Raw genomic sequence first — 21,660 nt, 5'->3', positions numbered from 1 at the left:
GGGTGTGGTTGAATTCAACCAAAAACAATTATCAATAAACAGGGCCGGCCTTCCCGACAGGCAACACAGGCGGCCGCCAAATTGCCCCCCCATGTATTATTATTATTATTGTTTTTTTAAATAATAATCTAAAAGGTATAATAAACGTGAAACACATCCTATACAATCACTGTACATGTTTTCTCTTTAATTGAATATTAATATTAAAAACTATAATTATCCCTACTAATCTTCTGTCCATATTTATATTTATTTCATTTTAATTCTTGTTCTATTCTATGTAATTACATTGTGTTGTTTGCACATTGTGTTTTTTGGTTTTAAGATTTGTGTTACTGACTAGTAAAACAGGAAAGTAGAAATTTCCTCATACTGAAAACTTTTATATCTTATTTTAACTTTCGATTGCACTGTTTTGCATTGCTTCTGGATTTCGCACCATTTTTTTGTTATTATTCTCTCGTGACAATTGAACTATACCTGTAGGTGTTATATTGTATTATAGAGCATTATTCAAAATTTTAAAATAGGTTGTATATTTTTTTTCAATGGTTTGTTGTGTCGCAGATTTGAATTTATTTGTCTTGATATTTAATATAAATAATAGTGTGTACACACTGTGTATAGACTTGAAAAGCTTTATCTATTTTTATTCATTCATGGGGGGGCGGAGGGTGTCAAAGTCCACTCTTGTCTAGGGCACTGAATGACCTAAAGCTGGCACTGTCAATAAATACAAACAAAATAAATACTCACTGATTTATTCTAATAAAATACACAAATGCATTTTTCAAAACAAATCCTAAATGAATCCGCATAGAAATGTAAATTAATAATTAATCAAATATTAAGACCTACTGAATTATAAATGATTGGTGGACAGTGGACACAATAGACCCTATGATTGTTTGTAAACATTGTGACGTATTTTGTTGGGCGGGGCTTAGCCTGAAGGCAATAAACCACCATTGTCTTGGTTTTTCTGAGCACTAGTGTCCGCTGGAATTCTATAAAACTTTAATTTACGTCCACTAACGTCATTCCTCCTATTCTGGCACCCAAACACCCTAAACTGTAATATTACTAGTCTTCACAGTCTTTAGCCAGCGGCGTTTCCTGTTTTTGCCTCCAGCCACATCACTCGTGACGTGGGACATTAAGGATTCTATATGACCTACTGAATAATATTAGATTGGTGGACAGTGGACACCAATTAGTGGTGGAAACCAGCTCCATTGTTGGAGCTGTCCATGGTGCTGAAAGTACTATAAAAAAATAAATCATGTAACCAATATATTATCGTATATTTACTGAGTTAAAAAAAGGTAATAAAAAATAATATTGATTAGGTTGGATGTTATTTCAGATGTCATTGAAAGAGAAGAAAGGGATTTGTTATAATTCATATGCTTAAAACCTCAGATGCAAATGAGTTCACTGTGGAGGGGAAAATAAAAAGTCTAGTATTTTGCCAGCAGGGGGCGGTAGTAGTGTGCACTTTAACATACTCAGTCTTTTTCTACAGAGTCAACTAGGTGGCTTTCACACCACGTGATCAGTGCATGAGCTGATAATAAATGCACATTTATTTTATTTTTTCAGTCAGTGAGGAGTTTGTGTGCTTTTTATCTACTGGGATTTCACCAGGTAGTGGTAAGTGATTCTGACTCGGATTAAATCTCACTTTAGGATTTAGCAAGTTCATTAAAAAATATTGTGCTGAGTCATTCCCAACCTGTTTTATTTTCTCCATGTTTTAATAGCTGAGATATTCGTCACATCATTTCTGTTTTATTACACACTAGTGTTGTTTATTTCCTTTAAGTAGTTTTTTTTCTTTATTAGAAACATAAAAGTAAAATGACACTTCACAGAATCTGGTATCACAACCAAAAAGAAACAGTGATATTTATACCTCCAAAAAGTTTGGGTGCAGAATACACTTCAACATTATCTGAGACAGTACTTAAATAAAACATGTTAACTATAATGCAAGATTGTCAAACATTCTATAACTAAAATAACAGAATAAGCATACAAAAAAAATCAAAATAAAACAAAGCCCCAAAAATTGTATTTGAAGAAGTTGGAAGGAATATGAAACCCAACATAATACACTAATGCACAAAATGACTTGTAAAAAACAAAATGGCAACAAAGACAGACACAACAACCACTTAAACAATCAAAATGTCTACAAAAACACAAAAAACATCAACACATTACAGAATAGCTTCAAAACTATGAACCAAAATGACACAAAATAACAGGAAAATACAGAATCAATAAAACAGAAACACGCACACATCAACAACATAAATGCAGAAAATGACAGAAGACTAAATATTTCCCTTGTGAAGAACGTTTCATTTAATGACCTCTGTAGGGTTGGGGCGGGGTTGCTTCGAGATGATGCTGTTTGCTGGGGGGGGGGGGTGGTTGCGGTAATGAGCACAATATTTATTTTGTTTGTTCAAACTATATCATTTTTATATTTTAGGCTATAGCCTATAATTTCATATAAATTATTATTTAAAATTCTCGCCAAATATATTTTTTGTGCTCAAAAGTGCCCTGATCGCTCGGGAATGAGTGACCATTTTCCAGGAATGAACTGCACTGGTTGTGCATTTGGGAATGTTTGCATGAAGCGTTTGTGCTGCGAATAAAAGCGCTGCATGTCTGTCCTGTCTCTATGACAACAGTCTAACTGCAGCTGTATGACCGTTACGTATTACTGTATGCATTTATTCAAGATCCTTTTTTCTCTGTTCAGACATGGAGGAAACACTATGTGACAAGACAAGATACAAAACTCTATCAAAAATAGTAATAATGTCATATTTTGAAAAGAGCACAGTGACATCAACAGTGTGAGAGCTGGGCAGTATGACCAAAAATGTAAATCACGGTACTTTTAAAAATTCTAGCGGTTTCCCGACATATGACGGTATTTATTTATTTATTTATGCATAATTAGGTGTTCACAGCATTTTCTACTGGTTGAGAGAGGAATTATTGCAGTAGATTGACTTAGGATGGTCTATTTTACTGTCATGATGAGTGAATATTGTAGAATTAGTAAATAACAATGTAAAAATATACAAATTTACAAAAACACAACTGAAAATTCTACAAAGAAACAGCAAAAATAGACATAAATGACACCAAAAACTCAAAATCGCAACAAATATACATGGAATGACTCAACAACTAAAACACACAAAATGACTAAATGTGGAATACACATAGTTGGAGAATAATTTAGAAATAAACAAAAAATGCACACAAAATAAAATGAAAATATTGCAAATATACACAAACTGAGTAAAAACACACAAAAACTGTCACGAGACGGAACTGAGGCTCAAGCGCAGACAGCACAACAGGAGGCACAGATACAATTAACTGATTTATTTCACAAAAACTGAATACAACAGAAAACCTACCAGCGCCCTAAGTGGGGTGGTGGAGAAATTAAGTGCTGAGCAAACTGAGGGAGACCTAATACTAAGATTAACTAAAAACGATCAGGAAACTACTGATGAAAAAACAGAACCCTAGGTCTAAAGGCATAAACTCAGAATGACTAAACTAACAAAGGAAACCTCTGAACCCCAAATGGGCAGGAACACAGAGACGCTCGAGCTGCAGCCAACGCGGCCGAAACGAAGGAGCCTGGCACAGGAGTGGGGAAGAACCAGCTGAAGGGTGGAGTGAGCTGAGGGATTCCAGCGGTGATGATGGTTCCAGGAGGGAAGGAAGCAGGAGAGATCCCATCGGCTGAGAGGGTCAGAGTCTGCAATGCTTACAGTTTGGCGTCGGTTTGTGGTCTGCCGGTGTCTTAAGTAGTGGTGTGACCACTCCCCGCCGCAGCTGGAAGCAATCCTGATGATTAGAGTTGAGTAGTCTGGATAGTGAGGCATGGAGACCACCAGATGATGCCAACGGACCAGTTCAGGAGATGCCAGAGGTAGAGGGCATGACAAAAACTAACTAAAAAAACACACAAGATTTACAATAAGACAACAAAATTACCCAAAATATCTCAAAAAACACACTAATCAACAGCAAAAACACATATTTACTCAAAAAAATACAAAAGACAGCAAAAAAACAAACAAAATAAGTACATATAAATTACACCAAAACACAACAAAACCACTCAAAATTAGACAACAGTTTAAACTCAATGACTTCAAAAGCCCACAAAATGACCAAATAAATAAAATGACTGAAAAAAGAAACTAAAACAACAAAATGTATATTTTTTAAACTTTTAATTATAATTTTATTATAGAATACATTAAGAATAAGTAATTATGGATAGTGATGTAATCTCGATCCACCATTTGCTTTTTCTGTCGTAGCCAGGGGCGTTTCTAGACCCCCTGGGGGCCCGAGGCAAGAAGGACTATGGGGCCTTCCGGCCCCAGAATGATGATGAATGAAGTCCAGGATGACTAATCAGTAAATGAATACTTTATTAAATAATGAACATATAAAATAAATAACATAGCTATCTTTACTAAATGCAAACTTTACACACAGTATAAAATAAACACAACTGAAATGTGCACAATTTTAAGTATGATGAAAATGCAACCAAGCAAAAAAACAACAAAAAACAAGAAATTGAAGTGGAAAGTAAGAGTACACTAACCATGAACATTGGATTTTCTAACCATTTCTAATTGTCATTTTGTAATTTTCTTTGGTGAATCTCCCAAGGTGGGTTTTCTGAATTTTGAGGAAGTCCATGTCTGTTATTTGGAGTGATTCTTTTCTCGCAATTTGACACCGAGCATTGTCATCGATAGCTTTTGGCCACAGTGCAGGATCATCTGATATTACTGTATGTGATTTGCTATTATTTGAGTACCTTCTGTTCTGGTGATGTGGTGTTATGGGGGTGGTGAGGAGGTGGTGATGGAATGCTGTGCTGCCATGCTGCTGCTGCATGAAGGTGCCATCATGTCCTACTCTTCTTCTTCAAGACCCTCCTCATGATCTGAGGTTGATATTGCTAGAAAGAAATAAGTGTAAGAAGCAATTGTTTAAAACAAATATTTGTGTGGTCATATTAAATCAGATAGATCCCATAACAGCAAATTGCTTGTGTTGCCGCCTCTGGCAACGTTACATTTTCTGAAAACAAAAAACCTCCAAACAACAGACACGGCTCCTCTTTTTGCCACAAGTTCTTCTGTGTGATTATGTTCTACTAGTTCTGCAGCTTCAGAGCTTTCAATGTCTTTCTTATCCATTTACACCACCAGAGCGCTAATGTTTACCTTTCCCCTGTGCAACCTTGAAAGGGTCCGGTCTGAAACGCGTCGCAGCGTAGCGTTACGAACGTTAATCATATACACCGGTACGGCAGTATGTTTAAAATTCATATCATAACAAAAATAGACACCGGTATATTCTGAAAAGTTGAAATATATGTAACTTCAGCGCTCGGGGCTGCCGCACAAAAATATGGAGCACTAAAAAAAACTTTGCGCATGGTAACCCATAAAATGTCTGTTTCTGTTTGGTGAACTGAATTTGAGGAAGTGTTTTGATGTGGTTTGGGTGTAACATTTAGCAGCTAATGTCATTCTTTAAGTTATCCTAAGTTGATTATTTAACTTCTGTTATTTCTCTTATTTGACTTGTCTTATTTCAGGGAAGTGCTACTCCATCCTACACAGAGTAAGGAAAATGGCACTTGAACCTTTCGACAAAACAATAAAAACAATGATGCGGCAGGGAAGAACCAATGACTCTGCTTCTTGATCCCAACTCTGGGTTGTCATGGTTTAAGACTGCTAACAAACTCCACCTGGTTCTTAGATATGAGAGCGGCTACATCCAAAGTGGGATGAATACCATCTCTCCTAATAAGATCAGGGTTTCCCCAGAAAGACTGCCACATACCCACTGAAGTTAATCTGTCTCTTGTAATGTGTGTGAGATCCACAGGTAGTATTTAATCTCAAACTGATATAAATCCGGCCACTGTCACTGGAATTGCCAGACACCAACCTCGACCGCATCCCTTTCCATAACCATCTGTAATTATCCTCAGTGTGGAGTTACAGAGTCTCAACAACTCTGTCTCCACCCTCTCCTCTGCACACACCCAACACAGCATAACGTGGATGGCTGTTCATCATAGGAATGGGATCCACACAAGGTTCCTGCTGCTTAACAGAAGGTTTTCCTTGCCGCCATGATGAATTCATGTTGGGTGTGGGATACATATGTATGTGTATATACGTATATATGCATATGTGTGTATCCATAAAATGAAGAGTCCGTCCTTAAGACTGCTCTACTGTAAAGTGTCTTGAGATACCATTGGTTATGATTTGGCGCTATACAAATAAAGATTGATTGATTGATTGATAATTATCAATTTTTTTAAATTAGGAATTATGAGGTCGAGATTCATATTTTATCTTATTTTCATCTTTTTAACCAGTTTAAACTATTCCCTATTAAAACATTGACTGTAACACCCGCCATTACGTTGGTGATATTCCTGGAGACAGACTATCCGTAGGAGGTATCAGTATTCATTCATGTTAATTATTAATATAACATAAAGAAAATCTAAAAATTTCATAGTGTTGCTTTAAATGCATTGTATTTCATATGACTAAAAACACAAGGTCAATATATAACCATCCCATATGCATGCACCTCCACAACTCTACCTGTATGAGTGTAATAGCATATAGGCCTAGTCAGGAGAACACTATCAATCCTGTCTGCTGTTGGTTTCAATTAGTCTTTAGAAGACATGGACTGTCTGTGGGATATTCTGGATAGTGGCTGACATGCATGCATATTATTTCATATCTATATTGTCATTAAATCTCTTTTTGCAACATTAGGTACCTCTGGATATCAAGCTCCATTGGTCTGGACAGGTGATTTTGGACGATCCAGCTACCTAATCACAGAAGAACTCCTGAGATTACCTGCTTTCATGTGGATTTGTAATTACACAAATTGCTGAAATCCTGGATGTATCAGTCAGTACAGTTAAACGGAGATTGAGGTACGAATGACAGCTGCAAAGCATACAAACAATATATTTTACTCTGATTCCAGGGCTAAAGTTTTATGTTTAAATATTGGGTTCTTTGTCAGTTTATTCACTTTTTGGTGAATGGAAAAATTAGAGCGAGAGACGAGTGTGTCTTCCTCTGAGATACACACGTGCTTTAGTTACAAAGACAACTAATTAAATAAATGTAGCAAAGTTAATAGGAAATACTGAATAATGTTTGGTTATACACACATATGCTCCTAAATACATTTTACAGTACACTGTTGAGCCCTGACTTGATATTCTTTTATACATTCTGTGAAATTGGTAGAAACGCGCTCATTTCAAGCTGGAATAAGCAAAAGTTAAATTACATAATGTTTTGTATACAGGTGGTTCATTCTGAGAATTAAAAGCCATTTAACTAAATTTTCAAGGTGTAATTTATTACTAAAGTTGCTATTATAATCATTATTATTATTGCTGTTATCTCTATCAGAATTTGTTTCTGTAACATCATTTTCAGGGAAATGCAGATAAACTTGGACTGAAATGTGTTTTTCTCTCTCTGAGGTTGTTAAACTTGTCCTATTTAATGAGGTATGTACGCCTTTCTGATGCAGAACTTGATGAAGTGGTTCGGCAGTTGGTTGGTGAAAATGAAGAGATGGGAGCTAATGCCGTCTGGGCTCTGGGCCAGACTGTCTTCTATGGGTGTTCGAGTCCAGAGAAGGACAGTGAGAGAGAGTTTGATTTGAGTGAATCCAGCTAGAGCCGCACACAGAGCATTGTCTCACCGAGACAATGCTCTGTGTGCTGAAGTTCTGAAGTGCAAGCATATTCACTGACTTTTGTGAGTGAATATGATGCATTCAACTGTAAAAATGAATTGGCAGAACTGGTGTGAGCAACTTATGGATCCGATTAACTATTATAACATCAGAATAAACAAGCATAGGTCCTGCCGAGATGTATGTTAGGACACAAGTTAATATTCCGTTTTTTTGTAAAGTGTTTTCCCAGTCTATTGAACTGTAAACAGATTTGATAAATTCAGATCTACTCTGTTATGTAACTTGTAATTATGAGAAGATGTTTGCTGTGTCTGTTTTGTATTACATTACTGATTCATTGATTTTACACGACATAGAAAATTGCACCCCTCCATTTTTTGAGGAGCAAGCATTAAAACCCTCAAGTTATTAATGTTATCCTAACACAAAATAACAGCTTTTTGTTTAATTTTTAGGTGGAGAATGGTGATCCATGGTGGAATTTGTGGCTTCAGCAGACTGGTTGTGTTTTTGGAGGCTTCAGACAATAACAGAAGTGGCACAGTGTTTGATCAGTTTGTTCAAGCCACTGCTAGGTACGGGGTACCGTCTGAAAATAAGGTGTGACTACGGGGGCGAAAACAATACTGTTTGCTTGTTCATGAACATATACCGTGCCATACGGGGCAGAAGCGTGCATAACCAGCGGATAGAGAGGCTTTGTTGAGATCTTTGGCGGGGTAGGACTGATGTGTACCACCAGCTTTTCTCCTTCCTTGAAAATGATGGAATCATTGACTGTACAAATGAGCTGCACTTGTGGGCATTGCATTATGTTTACCTGCCATGGATTAACCAGGACCTGGAGGTTTTCAGGGAACAGTGGAACAACCATGGCTTGTGCACTGTAGGCCACTGCACACCATGTCAGATATTTGTCCAAGGATGTCTTCAGAGGCAAACACACCCACTCACAGCCATGGCCGAGATTTTTGGATCCGACACTGCTCAACAAGGTGCAGCTGCTGCTTTTTCTGCATTCAGTCCAAGCCATGCACAGATGCAACAACTTCAGGATGTGGACACTCTGGCAGGACCTATTGGTAGTCTGGCTATAGATACACTCCAAAGTGTGATTGACATTTTGGAACAGTAATTTCCTGTATATCCTATTGTTTTGGGGATTATATTGTAAAGTTGATAGGAATGTGGGATATATTTTTAAAATTGTATTTCACATGTTCATAGACAAAGCTGGTCCCATTAGACTTATGAGATTATTATACCAAAATATACTGAATGACTAAATGATCAGCCTGATCTCATTTAATTATAGGAAATCAGAGAGATATGGTTATCAATCATAACTTTATGTAACTCATAAGATAAACTAAACAAGTTTCAGCAGCAGTAAAAACACTAATGGAGTTATTTGTCCTTTTCATGTGCTTTTTTTTTTTTAATAAAATAATTTCATTTTAAGTGAGGAAATAAATAAATTAAATACAATAACACTAATAGAGTGACCCATATGCACTAATATATTCCATAAAATATCATCTCGTGAAATCTGAGTCAGCAGATATTGTAGGCTTTTTTTTAATGTGCCTAGTGTTGATTTATTCACATTTATTTGTGTTTGTAAGGAACCTGTTTACACTAAGTTGGGAATTGTTTTATTCATTCATAGTTTATTTGTTTATCGTTATAGAGATAAATCCGAGAAATTATCGGGATAATTTTTTTTTTTTTAGTCCATATCGTCCATCCCTAGTTGATGAGTGATTGCACCTCAGGGCTGCTGAGAGTCTTAATGTTTATAAGAGTAGTCTCAAGACACACTTGTTTAATTTAGCTTTTAACTAATTATTTTTATGATCACTTTTTTGGTTATTTAATTTATTTTTCTTGTGTGTATTTCATTCTAGTTTGTTCATTTTATCAAGTATCATATAATGTTTTATCTTTTGATTATTTTTATTGTTCTTAATGATCTCTTATCATCCAGTGTTTCCTCATGGAGCACTCTGGATCTCCTGGTCCAGGCGGCTCCTGTGATGGTGTCTTCTTGAAGCCCCTGTAGCCATGCACAGGGGCATGTCATTTTGTGTACTGACAATGTAAAAAAAAAAAATGAAAAGTAGAAGATATGACTTAACTTTTCTCTACCCATGCCAGATGCAAATAAAAAATATGTTCCGCTAATAAAGTATCTTATTAAGTTTGTGCAGCCTCAGCAGTATTCACCATGTGCTTTTTTTGTTATAAAAAGGTAAACGTGTATAAGCCATAGTGTGTGTGTATATATATATATAAACAATATAAAATGATGTTAACAGTGTTTTCCATCCCAAGATTAAATTTGAACATTGCTATCAACCTGTTTAATCGGGGCTAGGAGTATAGTTTGGCATGCCCTCTGCTGGTCATATATTAAATTAAAAAATTCAAAGCGGAAAGTTTAATTGTTTTCAAATACTGAAATTAATTGCAGTTATTGCCATAAAAATGTTTTAATGTTTTTAATGATGTTAAATTAAAGTTGGATGAATGGTGTTAAAGCTAGAATGCCCACTATAGTGGAGCAAAATGAGGCAATTTTATCCTGATAAAAATAATTAATAACTAAAAAAATAATAATACTATATATAATAAACCAAATAATAACTAATACAGTTCTAAAACTGCAACACAAATGTTTTATTTTTATAAGCTACACAATAAAGTGTAGTAAATAAAATTAGAAATTCCTTGTTAAATCGTGGAAACCCCTCAGGCTTACATAAAAGGTTTAACCCAACTGCTCAGGAGCCAATGAGAACACACGTTCAAACTGGACAAATGGCCAAAGGGCTCAAAATCACGTGAATTTAACACGTCATCGATGCGTATATTCACGTGTTTTTGACCTCGATGGCTTTCCAGAAGTCAAAAACACGTAAACAACGCGTGAACATTATCATGTATTTGCAACCGTTTGTATTAACAGGGTTGCATTTCCTTCAGTTTTGTCTTCTGTATATGATATTTCGCCAACATTAACCGGAAAACCCAGAACCGCCATCTTTGTTGTGGGAGCACTCGTCAGAGTGACGACACTTCTTGTCCTGCCTCTGATTGGATGAATCTCCACGGGTCAAAGGTCATGTGTGTTTGGCGCCCTTCGCCTGACTGCCGGTGTGGCGCGTTTTTCAATGTTGCTGCTCGGCTGTGTTTTATCCTCGGTTACGGAGGCACTTTGTGTGCTACTTTCACTTTAAACCTTCGGTTCTTTCCGCTCAGAGCTTCGACTGGGAGCAGAAACATGTCGGAAGAACTCATTAAACCTGAGGGCTAGGAGCCGCTTTGAAACGAGTGTCGAGCGGAGAGTTAGCTTTATTAATCAGGTCTGAACAAACAGCCTTCTGTTTTCTGTCTGTCAGCTGGGATAAAACTCAGTAAGAAACCACTGGAATTAGAGCCTTTACGCAGAAAACTACTGTTTTGACTGAACTGGTGAGTTTTTTGAAATGTTGTTTATGTCCTGTAAGACAACATGTAAACAACAGAAGCTAGCTATTACCTTTGTATTTATCAATGGTGTTTATTTATATGTATGGCTTACACACTGGCGTTTTTATTAACCCACACAATGTCTAGTTTAAGCTTTATAATAATTCAGATTGTATACTAAGCTTCTGTAACTACTTTGTCCGGTTTATTGCTCACTTTGTAATTCTTCCACATCCAGTGTAATTGAGTAATTGAATTACTGTATGTGTCGAAACAAAAACATGATGTTGTCAAACAGACAATAGTCTCTGAATCACGTTCATTGAATACATTATTGTCACTAGTGAGAGAGGGAAGCAGATGATGTTAACTAGAGCTGGGCGATATGGACCAAAACTCATCTCGATATATAAATTTATTTATTTTTTATCAAAATAGCGATATACAATATAAATCAGTAATAAAACAGGCACATTTATTAACAAATAGCTGATCAATATGTTCCACTTCTAGTTTGTTTCTCCTCTAAGGGACAGCACGTGTGAGGGAGTTCTGTAGTGTGGCTGGTTTAAGGGAAGGTCTGGGTTAGGACTAGGGCTGAACGATTTTGGAAAATAATCTTAATTGCGATAATTTTTTTCTTTTTCCCCTCAATATCGTGATTGCGATTCAATATGCGATTACCTCTTGTCATGTATTTTTCAATAAACACAAGTAATAAATCAAGGCCGTGGCTACAGGTTTATTAAACGTATGTATTTCGTAGACTGCCACTCTATGGATACGCAGCGCCGCCATTGGCCAGTTTAGGTCACATGATGGGTGTACCACGTGACTTAAAGTTCCGTGTAACTCATATTTATTTTTAGCTACCCCGCTAACCCTTTTATTTTTGCCCTAACTGTAACTGTAACTCTATCCCTAACCCTAAAATGTTTATTTTTGTCGGATATGTATTTTTAAAGGTGTAATTTGCCGTGTTAAATATGTTAAAATAAAAATAAATAAATAAATGAATGATCAAACGTGGGATTCAAACCCACGTTAGCGAAACCCACGATAGCAGTGAGTCCTGGCACAATAAACGATTTCAGATTTATTTAAACTTTAAATAAATATAAAATGTACATTTTAAAGCACAGATTACAACAATAAAGCAAACAAATCTGTGGCTTCACCTCTTCAACATATCTAACTAACTTCACGTTTCATGAAACATGTGGACTGCACTTCTTAAACACTCTCTGTACTTAACAGGACAGTACAAGACAGGACAAGACAAACAATAAAATGCAGCCTTTGCGATTAGAAAATTGCGTTTTATATCGCAATAATATTGCAAATGTAGTTAATTTTTCAGCCCTAGTTAGGACGCACTCAGAAATCCATCAAACTGTGCTTTTCATGCTCTTCTGAGAAGTAAAAGCAGCAACTCCTAAAATAAGTATTTTAAAGCCAAATTAGCTAGAACATGTTTTTTTTAAGAATGTTCATGTTAATTACAATTACAAAGTACATTTTCTGAACTCAATTACAATTCAATTTCAGTTGTAACAGATAAATATTTTTTTATTATATATTATATTATAATTATAATTATGTCATAATTGTAATTAATTATAAATTACGCAAACACAATTATAATTGACACTCACTCTGGGAGACAGTGGGTATCTGACCAGTAGTGAGCAGAGCTGTAGTAGGGCTGGGCGATATATAGAACAAAATTCACATCTCAATATTTTTTTTCTTAAATTGCGATAAACAATATAAATCTAAATATTTTTAATGCAATAAAGTACTACCTCTTTTGGCTTTTTCTTTCTTTCCTTTCCTTTTTTTTTTTTTTTTTTTTTTTTTTAAATCAAATACATCTTATTTGGGTTGAAAAGGGGTGGAAAATTTTCCAGTGGATTTCCATGGGAATCGTAGCTCAGGATTTTTGGGAATATTCTAAAATTTGAACCTTTAATAGAATATTTTTGAATAGCTGTATCATATCTAAACATAAATATTATATATTATAAAAGTAAATATAACAATTCCACGAGGGTTGCAAAATTCTGAGAATTTTCAAAGATGAAAACTTTCTATTCGAATGTAATGTCGGCCCTTAACAGAGATGTTATATATAGTTGGGAAGATATATTTTATCATCAAAAACACGTGTCAAATTCAAGGCCCGGGGGCCAAATGTGGCCCTTTAGAGCAGGGGTTCTCAACTCGTCTCACCCTGGGACCCACATTTTGCCTCGGTCATCAAATCACGACCCACTTTTTTTTCTTTTTTTTTTTTTAATTCAACCAACTAAATTTAGTTTTTTTCAAAGATAGCTATTGAAAACACGCATATGTAATATTTTTTTTAAACATCAATTTATATATTTTGCTCTACAACATGCTTTTCACAGCATGCCTGTCAAAAGAGAAGTTTCTTTCAAAAATAAAAGACAAGTCATATATGACAGACATTTTTTGGCCAGCTTTCTGCAACCCACCCAGTACAGATCCTCGACCCACTTTTGGGTCCCGACCCACCAGTTGAGAATCGCTGCTTTAGAGCATCAAATTTGGCCCGCTGGAGAAAATGATAGAAAAAAAACATGAAACATTTTGTAAATTACCAACTAATTCAGTTTTAGATATCTCAACCACTCCAAATACAAAAATTCTATTAGAATCCACATTATTTGCAGAGCTCAGTTTTCCAGTTTTTATATAACATGACAGTAGTATTTTTTTTTAAGTTAAAAATGTTGAAAGAACTCTCAATTTTTCCAAAATCAGGCACATTTTTTCTCAAATTATTCCACAAAATGTCCCCAAATTCACAAAATCAGACAAATTTAAGTAACGATGCTGCAGGGACTGATATACTCACATACTGTATCATTTATACGTGGTTAAAAGTGCAAACCAGAACACATTAGTGTTGAATTTGCTCTTTTTCCACTAAAAATCTATGGCCCACTTAAACTCAAACTGGTCCGTATTTGGCCCTGGCCTGAACTAAAATTAAATTGACACCCCTGATCTAAAATATCAGCTTCAGGTAATTAAAATTACTCCCAATTTCTGATTAATTCTAATAAATAATTTCTTTTTAAATATCCCCAAAATTCCCAAGCTTCCCACCCCCTGGCAACCCCAGCTCTGATTAGATGATTTGTTTAGTGGACTGATTAGATTGATTGAAGGATCAAATGCACGAGGCTGACAAACAGGAGCTAAAGAGGCTGAATATGGACGTGTTGTGGATATAATGGAGGTGGTTGATGATTGAATTGATAAAGCTAAAAATCATAAATTATAGTGTTAAGAGTTGCTATCTGGAGTTTCTGAGAAACGTCTTGATGTCCCGCCCTAAACAGCTTCACTTCCTCCCTCTGCCTCTACCAATCTACCAGAAGCCACGCCTCTACTTTTCTGCATGCGCGTCGCAGAACATAACAAGGTTGCATCGGGTTGCATTGATATAGGTCTATGGGTCAGGTAAGAGCCAAAATCATATTTACCTGTTTTGCTGTTGTGACGCGCGGCCTTGTTTCTGTGCACAGTTCCACATTCACTTTGATTGACAGACTCAAAAACAGGAAGTCGAAGCCTATTGGCTGGGCGCACTCAGCGATCGTTTTTATTTGTATAGGGGTCTATAGGACGAAGGAGGGACTTATATACATTAATATATATGAATGACCATCAGCAGTAGACCACAGTAAAAGACTAGTTAGGTATTTTTTCGCATTTCAAAAGAATCATACATGAACATAGTTTTCTCAGAAACTCCGGATATCAGCTTTAATGACCAGGCAGAAAAATACTTTAGACAATGCTCATAATAAAGTGTAAACAAATCTGGTTAAGAAGTGCTGGATTGTTTGGTGAGAACTATTTGTATGAATAATGATTTTTATTTTTACCTTCATCAATACAAACCCAGGAAAGAAAATCATTTTTGCTTAATTGATATGAAGAACACAAGTGTACAATTTTAAACAGTCTATCATTAAGTATTTTTCCCTCTAGGACTTGTCACATTATGGCTGGTGTAGTAGCTATGGCTTCTATCATTGAGGACTTTGACACACAGGTATTCTTATTACTCTTTCACTAAACACACCCACTCACTTTTAATTTTCTGTTTCACATTTTTTGTCAATTTGCTTAAAGTTTGGTCTTTCTTTCACAGCCTTGCAAGAAATCACGTAAAGATGTTGGAAGTCCTGTTGTTAAGACAATCACAAACTACTTTTCTCCTGTGGCCAAGCCCATTGAGAAGCCCTTCTCCCCTCCTCGCTCCAACAATATTATGGACTATTTTAATAAGAAGGCTCCACTCTCTAAAGAAAAGAGTAACATACCAGAACAGTCAAAGGAAAATTGTCAGAGGCCTCCATCTGCAGAAAAACAATCCAACCCGGTAGTGGAGAAACCTGCCACTCAGAAACAAGGCAGGAAGGCTAGCAAAATGGCAAGAAAACGTTTAGTGACAGAAAGTGTTGAATCCACTAAGGAGGACAGCTGTGTGATCATAGAGGAGCTCTGCAAAAGCAAAGATACAGGAGCGGCACACGTTAGCATCTTCAGTGTATTTGGCAGTGATACTGCAACTCTGCTAGCTCAGACTAATGCTGAGATTTCTCCAGCCAAAGCAAACTCCGATGACGAGGTTGAAAAGGTGGATCTTCGTGAAAGCAGCAAGGAAATTGAATCAGTATCAAACATTATTGAGTTATCTCCAATCGTCCCATCAGGAAACAAACCAAAACTGGTTAAAACGTGTGCACAAAAGGTAAAAAAAAGGCAGCAGGAGAAAAAACATTCAGAACCCAAGGAGAGTGAGGCAGATAGCTCCTTGTGTGATGTTAGCATGGAGGTCAACCTGGACGAAGCCTCCCAGTTAAACAGCAGCACTGTCACCATTTCTTTTGAAGAATTCGTCCGTAGTCAAAGTCGAGAAGAGGATAGTCAAGAGGACGTTAAAGAAAACCAGGGCAAAGGATACAAAACTGCAGTCACCACAGAATTAGAGGACGTGGATGCTGAGGCATTAGAATCCCCCAAAGCTGGAGACAACATAAGCAGTGGAGAACCATCAGATCAAGTGTCCCCAAGAACTGTCACCATTCAGGCAGAGGTCCATGCAATCTCACCAAAACAAGAAGCAGCCAGTTCAATGGAAAAATTAGCTCCAATCTTCAACAGGAAAAAAACAGCCAATAGCCCTACAAAGGTCACGTCATCTCCACAAGCAGAGATTGGACAGCTGTCTCCATCTGTAAAACACAAATCCAATGTGGTTCTACTAGAGGAAGATCTGGAGTTGGTTGTGATTGAGAGTGAATCCCCTCTGAAGTGCAGTGACATTGAAAAGAAGCAGTTCATGGCTGCCTTTAAACAACCTAACATGGATCATGTGTCCAAAGGCAAAGCTGTGAAGAGCCAAACTAAGCAGAAGCCTGAAGAGGAGAACGTAGATGCTGCAGATGAAAGTGTGAAAGAACCCTGTGCTGTCAAAGTTTCTCAATCATCTACAGAAAATAAACAACCGACAAAGAAACCAACGAGAAAACGAAAAAACAGAATCAAAGCAACAAAAAAGGAGAAAGGGACCATCTCTCCTCCTGCTGAAGACATGGACACAAAAGTTATTGAGGACGACAATAAAAACAAGGGTTCACCATCCAGCACCCCAACTCTGAGAAGGTCCAGACGAGAGAGACCAATACATGCACCAGAGGCGAGTCCAAGTCCTCCAGTCAGGACAACCAGGAGACAAAATGACTCAAAGCCTGTGTCTGATGTAACCCAGGACAGTCCAGGAACCACATCCACCCCGAAGACTCGCAAATCCAAACGTGGCTTGTTCGTAGCGCAAATGATGTGTGCACCCGACGCTAAAGGAAGTCCAATCAGGTGACTCGTGCACTCATGTTCATCTGTTACTAATATGATTTAAGTTTCCATTTATTCAGACAACTTTTTTCAGGAAATTAACTGTGATCTCTTGTAGTGCTGGGTGATATGGACCAAAACTCATATCTCAATATTTTTTCTCAAAATAACGATTTACAATGTAAATCTCGATAATTTGAATTCAATTGAAGTCTGACCCGAAAGACAATTCTGGGTTAAATTGGCTGATGCAAAATGCCACACAGGCACATTTATTAACTAACAGTTGCACAGTATGTATGTGCCATTTTTGGCTTTTTCTCCTATAAGTGACAGCACGTGTGAGTTTTTTAGTGTGGCTTGTTTAGGGTAAGGTCTGGGTTAGGACCACTCAGCAATCCATCTAACTGTGCTTTTCATGCTGTTTTGAGAAGTAGTGAAAGTAGTGACTGTTAAAACAAGTGTTTAAAACAAAATAAGCTATAAAAATATATATAATATTCAATATTGCCAAAATAGAACTCGATATATCTTAAATCTCGATTGCCCAGTCCTAATTTCTTGACATGTTTCTACTGCCAACTGTCAGTCGTCCACAGAGGCGTCTGCTGATCGCTTTGACGTGTCCTTATGACTGCTTTCTGGGCGTGGCCAGCTTAACAGTTCTGTCAGGCTGGCCACACACCCTTGTCGCCCAATGATCTCTGGAGAAGAGAGTCACAGGTGAGAGTAAAAATGTAAAGAACACACATCATAGCGATCAGTAGACGCCTCCAAGGAAGACTGACAGTTGGCAGTCGAAACATGTCAGGAGATCAAATTACATTTTCTGAAAGAAGTTGTTTCAGAAATTGTTACTAATATGATTGTTTCTTTACGCGTTTGTTTTTCATTGAAGAATAAAATTGACCAGAGTCACTGAAGGTGTGTCACCATCCAAGTCTAAAAGTAAAAAGGTCAAAAGCCCTTTGACGAAAACGGTAAGTTGGAAGTTTTACGATTAGGACAACATGCATAACTCATATTTTTGTCAGGAACTGTCCATGACAGGAATGTGAATTAAGAACATGTACATCACATGCTATGGAAGTTTTCATTGCCTTTATTATTTGCTCATAGACAACAGATGTTAGAAAAAGGAAGCAGGCTAAAAAGTTGGTGGAAGACTCCAAAGTTATTCAGATGAAGAAGACGTGCAAGGAGAAAGTCGGTGTGAGGCGTTCGTCACGGAGCGAGGCCTCCATCAAGAGGAGCTACTGTGAAAGCGAGGTACACAACTTTGATCAATTGCCATTCATTTTTGTGAAAACAAAAACATTGCTAAATTGTATATATTTTGTCCTGTCAGGACTTGATAATCTGTGTTGATGAAGATCAGACCAAGACTCCTTTAAAGGCACCAGCAAAGAGTAAAAACCAGAAGGGTTTACGCAGCCTAAACGATGTTCTCGGTAAAGACGCATCAGCTGGAAAAGAAGCCAAAGCTACATCAGGTAGTCATTTATTCTCCACTCTTATTTGCTGTTTAATATCACCTCACCTGAAAGTCACGCGTTTCTCTCCAAAGTGACATCGCTTGATTCAGATAAGACGGCTCGTAAAGTGACAGCCGTGATCTCCATCTTTGACGACAGCAGTCGCGAAGGCTCTGAAAACTCCCAGGATGACGAGCAGTTCAGGGCTCGCAGAGAGTTCTTGAAGAGCGGTTTGCCCGAGTCGTTCAGAAAACAAATAGCCAAGACTGCTGCCACTAAGGAGGAGTACTCTCTGTGCACCTCTGACTTTCAACCAGTCACACACACAACGCAACCTCCTAAAGGTAAAGTATTACACAGTCCTACTATCGTACATCTTTCACTGTGAAGAAAGACCACGTTTAACTCTAAATATTTTGTCAACAGATGAGCGTCTCTGGAAGTTGCCGTGGCCTGAGTCCTCCCAACTATTTAAACTTAAAGATGTTTGGAGACAAACCCCGAACCACACTTCACCAGTTTGTGCTTCCCTTTGTGTAAAGACACTCCCAGCTGGTAGAAGCTTTGCAAAAAGGGTAAGTTATCATGACACTTTTTTATTATCCCCTGCCACAAAAGTGTGAAAGAGGGATATAGGTTTGAGCTCTATCTGTCCGAGTTAAAGAGGACAGCTTTTCTCAGAAACTGTTTAAGATAGGTTAACCAAATTCGGTGTGTGGCTTCATGGTATCAATACCTTGATGGAGTTCGAAAATGAGAACCGCACAGTAATTTTTTCCGGCGTTATTTCCCTTTTTCCTTTTTTTGGACTCAGTTTGAGGTATCGTCAAAGGGGACAGCTCTTCTTACAAACCATTTAAGATGGTTAGTAATCTTATATTCTGGTGTGATAATATTTTCCTACGTAGTTCTTAGATTAGGACATTTAGGAAAAGGTTGTCAGTTATAATGACAACCAATCTGGCGGGGGATGTTGATGACTGTTTTTTTTGTTTATGTATGGGTCAACATTGCATTAACCCTCCTATTATTCTTGGGGTCAATTTGACCCCATTCAATGTTTATCATAAAAAGAAAATAATGGGCTGGGTATTCCTGTAAGGGCGATGGTAGTTCATGCAAACTAAGGTAGCAGCAAACATAAAAGCTTGCTTGTTAGCCCTTTATTCTAGTCATTCCTCATTGTGCTCTGTGTATTGAAATCTGCTCTCTTTCTTTAACATGTCCTCTGGAAAAACATTCAATGAGGTTTTGGAACAGCTCTTTCACAGTGAAAGTGACGTAGAGAAGAATGTGTCTAAGACAGATTGTGTTGAGGAGGACCCAGATTTTGAGGCATTCTCATCTTAGAGATAAAAATAAATAAAAAGATATGTATAAATGTATAATTATAAGAGGAAAAGGTGAGTCACCAACATCAGTTGGTATGGTTTATTCTTTAAAAGTCCTGAATGTGTACCCAAATTAGAAATAATTGGATGAAAGATTTTGAAGATACACTAGCTCTTTTTTTTTTCACTTTGCAACATACATACAAGGCAATGACAAAGACAAAGACAATAGTGCAATATCCCGACAAGACACCCGAAACGACATTTACAATTATCTACAAGAAACACTAACTCTGAAAATGGAAGTTTGACTTGATGGTTGCGCTGCAGGAAAAGTCATATCACCACAACCAATAGGATTCAGTAATGTTGTGGTCAGAAATGTCAGTTAATTTGAGAAGATTCAGGACATATTAAATGTAATTTAAGATTATACAGATGGTGGTGCTCGATAACAAGTCAAGGTTTCATTATCAAGGGGTTGTTTATGAATTGTCTGACACAAAAACTTGGTCAACAACTTTCTGAAAATAATTTCCTGGAGGCAAATATCCATGGGGTCAGATTGACTCCAAGGTTAAAATGTTCTTGAGGGTTAAGAACATGCTTATATAATTATTAGGCACTTTGAGGATTGATCGATCTGAAGCAGATATTTTAATTACTGATATTTTTCTCTTTTCAGGTTTTAGGCTCCAGACCAGAGATTTCTGAAAGTAATCGCCATCTCCTTATGGAGGAGGTCAGCAGGTCTAACCCTCAGTTTCCTGCACAAAGGTTCATCAGCTGCTTTCTGAAGAGACGGACTGAGTATCAGCAACAGTTGGCGACTGCAGGTCAGTGCGTATCAGTCATTCTTTTGGATAATGTTTTCTTTTCTTATATTAATCAAATAAATCAAAGTGTATGGTGGACTGATTTTAGTTCTCTTCCATTTAGTAGAAGCAGAGGCTGTAGTTGTCACCAACACTGTCGTACAATCAGGAGCCATTAGTGGAAAGAGAAAGAGGACCAATGACGAAGTGGAGATTTCAGTGAAGGAGGCCAAGAAGCAACGGTCCAACCAGCCTGAGCTCAACCACCCCACAGCTCAGTCAGGAACAAACATACGGGCCGGGAGGTCAAGGCGGTCTCGGAGATCCAGGTCCAAGGAGGAGGAAGCTGTGGAGGATAAGACCAAGCCATCACTGAGAGCTGCTCCCATTCCACCTCAGGAGGAGGCTGTGGTTATACTGGATGACTTGGAAGAGGATGCTGGGAAAAAAGGTGTGGCTAGTGTTCAATCAAGGCTCAACATTGTTTTGGGGTTTTAAGTTAACAGCCATTTATTATTGTTTGTCTTTACATGTCAAATGCCGTCAGAACAAAGATAATAAAAAAGAAAATGTACGGTAAATTAACTCGTGAAAACTTAAAAGACACCTAGTTTACACATTTTACAAACAAAATAACTCATTGACCACATCAACTCCAAGGGAACAAAGCTGAAGTCTTCTTAAATCCTTTTATTGACATCTCTCAGACACTCCATCACCATATGCTGCTCCGGGATGCCACACTTTCTTATTACCCCCAGCAACGCAATAAAACAGAACAAAAAACAAGATTTATTGAACATTTATATAAAATATTAATTTGTATTTACACATTTT

At 37.2% G+C, this 21,660-nt stretch overlaps 1 protein-coding gene across 2 annotated transcripts in view; it reads left to right on the top strand.

Moving 5' to 3' along the window:
- The first annotated feature begins 10,848 nt into the window (after positions 1 to 10,848).
- atad5a (ATPase family AAA domain containing 5a) overlaps positions 10,849 to 21,660 on the top strand; it is a 30,512-nt gene continuing 19,700 nt past the window's right edge. The window contains exons 1-10 of one of the 2 annotated variants that reach the window (XM_028455909.1): positions 10,849 to 11,310; positions 15,334 to 15,397; positions 15,497 to 17,223; positions 18,101 to 18,182; positions 18,322 to 18,471; positions 18,551 to 18,695; positions 18,770 to 19,021; positions 19,104 to 19,252; positions 20,694 to 20,844; positions 20,951 to 21,274. In XM_028455909.1, the coding sequence (XP_028311710.1) occupies positions 15,347 to 15,397; positions 15,497 to 17,223; positions 18,101 to 18,182; positions 18,322 to 18,471; positions 18,551 to 18,695; positions 18,770 to 19,021; positions 19,104 to 19,252; positions 20,694 to 20,844; positions 20,951 to 21,274 (3,031 nt within the window). In that variant the 5' untranslated portion in view covers positions 10,849 to 11,310; positions 15,334 to 15,346. Of the gene's footprint in view, positions 11,311 to 15,333; positions 15,398 to 15,496; positions 17,224 to 18,100; positions 18,183 to 18,321; positions 18,472 to 18,550; positions 18,696 to 18,769; positions 19,022 to 19,103; positions 19,253 to 20,693; positions 20,845 to 20,947; positions 21,275 to 21,660 lie in introns of both variants that reach the window. The other variant, XM_028455908.1, reaches the window with a different exon arrangement.

This window comes from Gouania willdenowi, chromosome 8 (genome assembly GCF_900634775.1).
Source record: "Gouania willdenowi chromosome 8, fGouWil2.1, whole genome shotgun sequence".
NCBI classification, from domain to species: domain Eukaryota; kingdom Metazoa; phylum Chordata; class Actinopteri; order Blenniiformes; family Gobiesocidae; genus Gouania; species Gouania willdenowi.
Note: the sequence above shows the minus strand (reverse complement) of the source record. Positions and strands in the feature narration are given on the sequence as shown.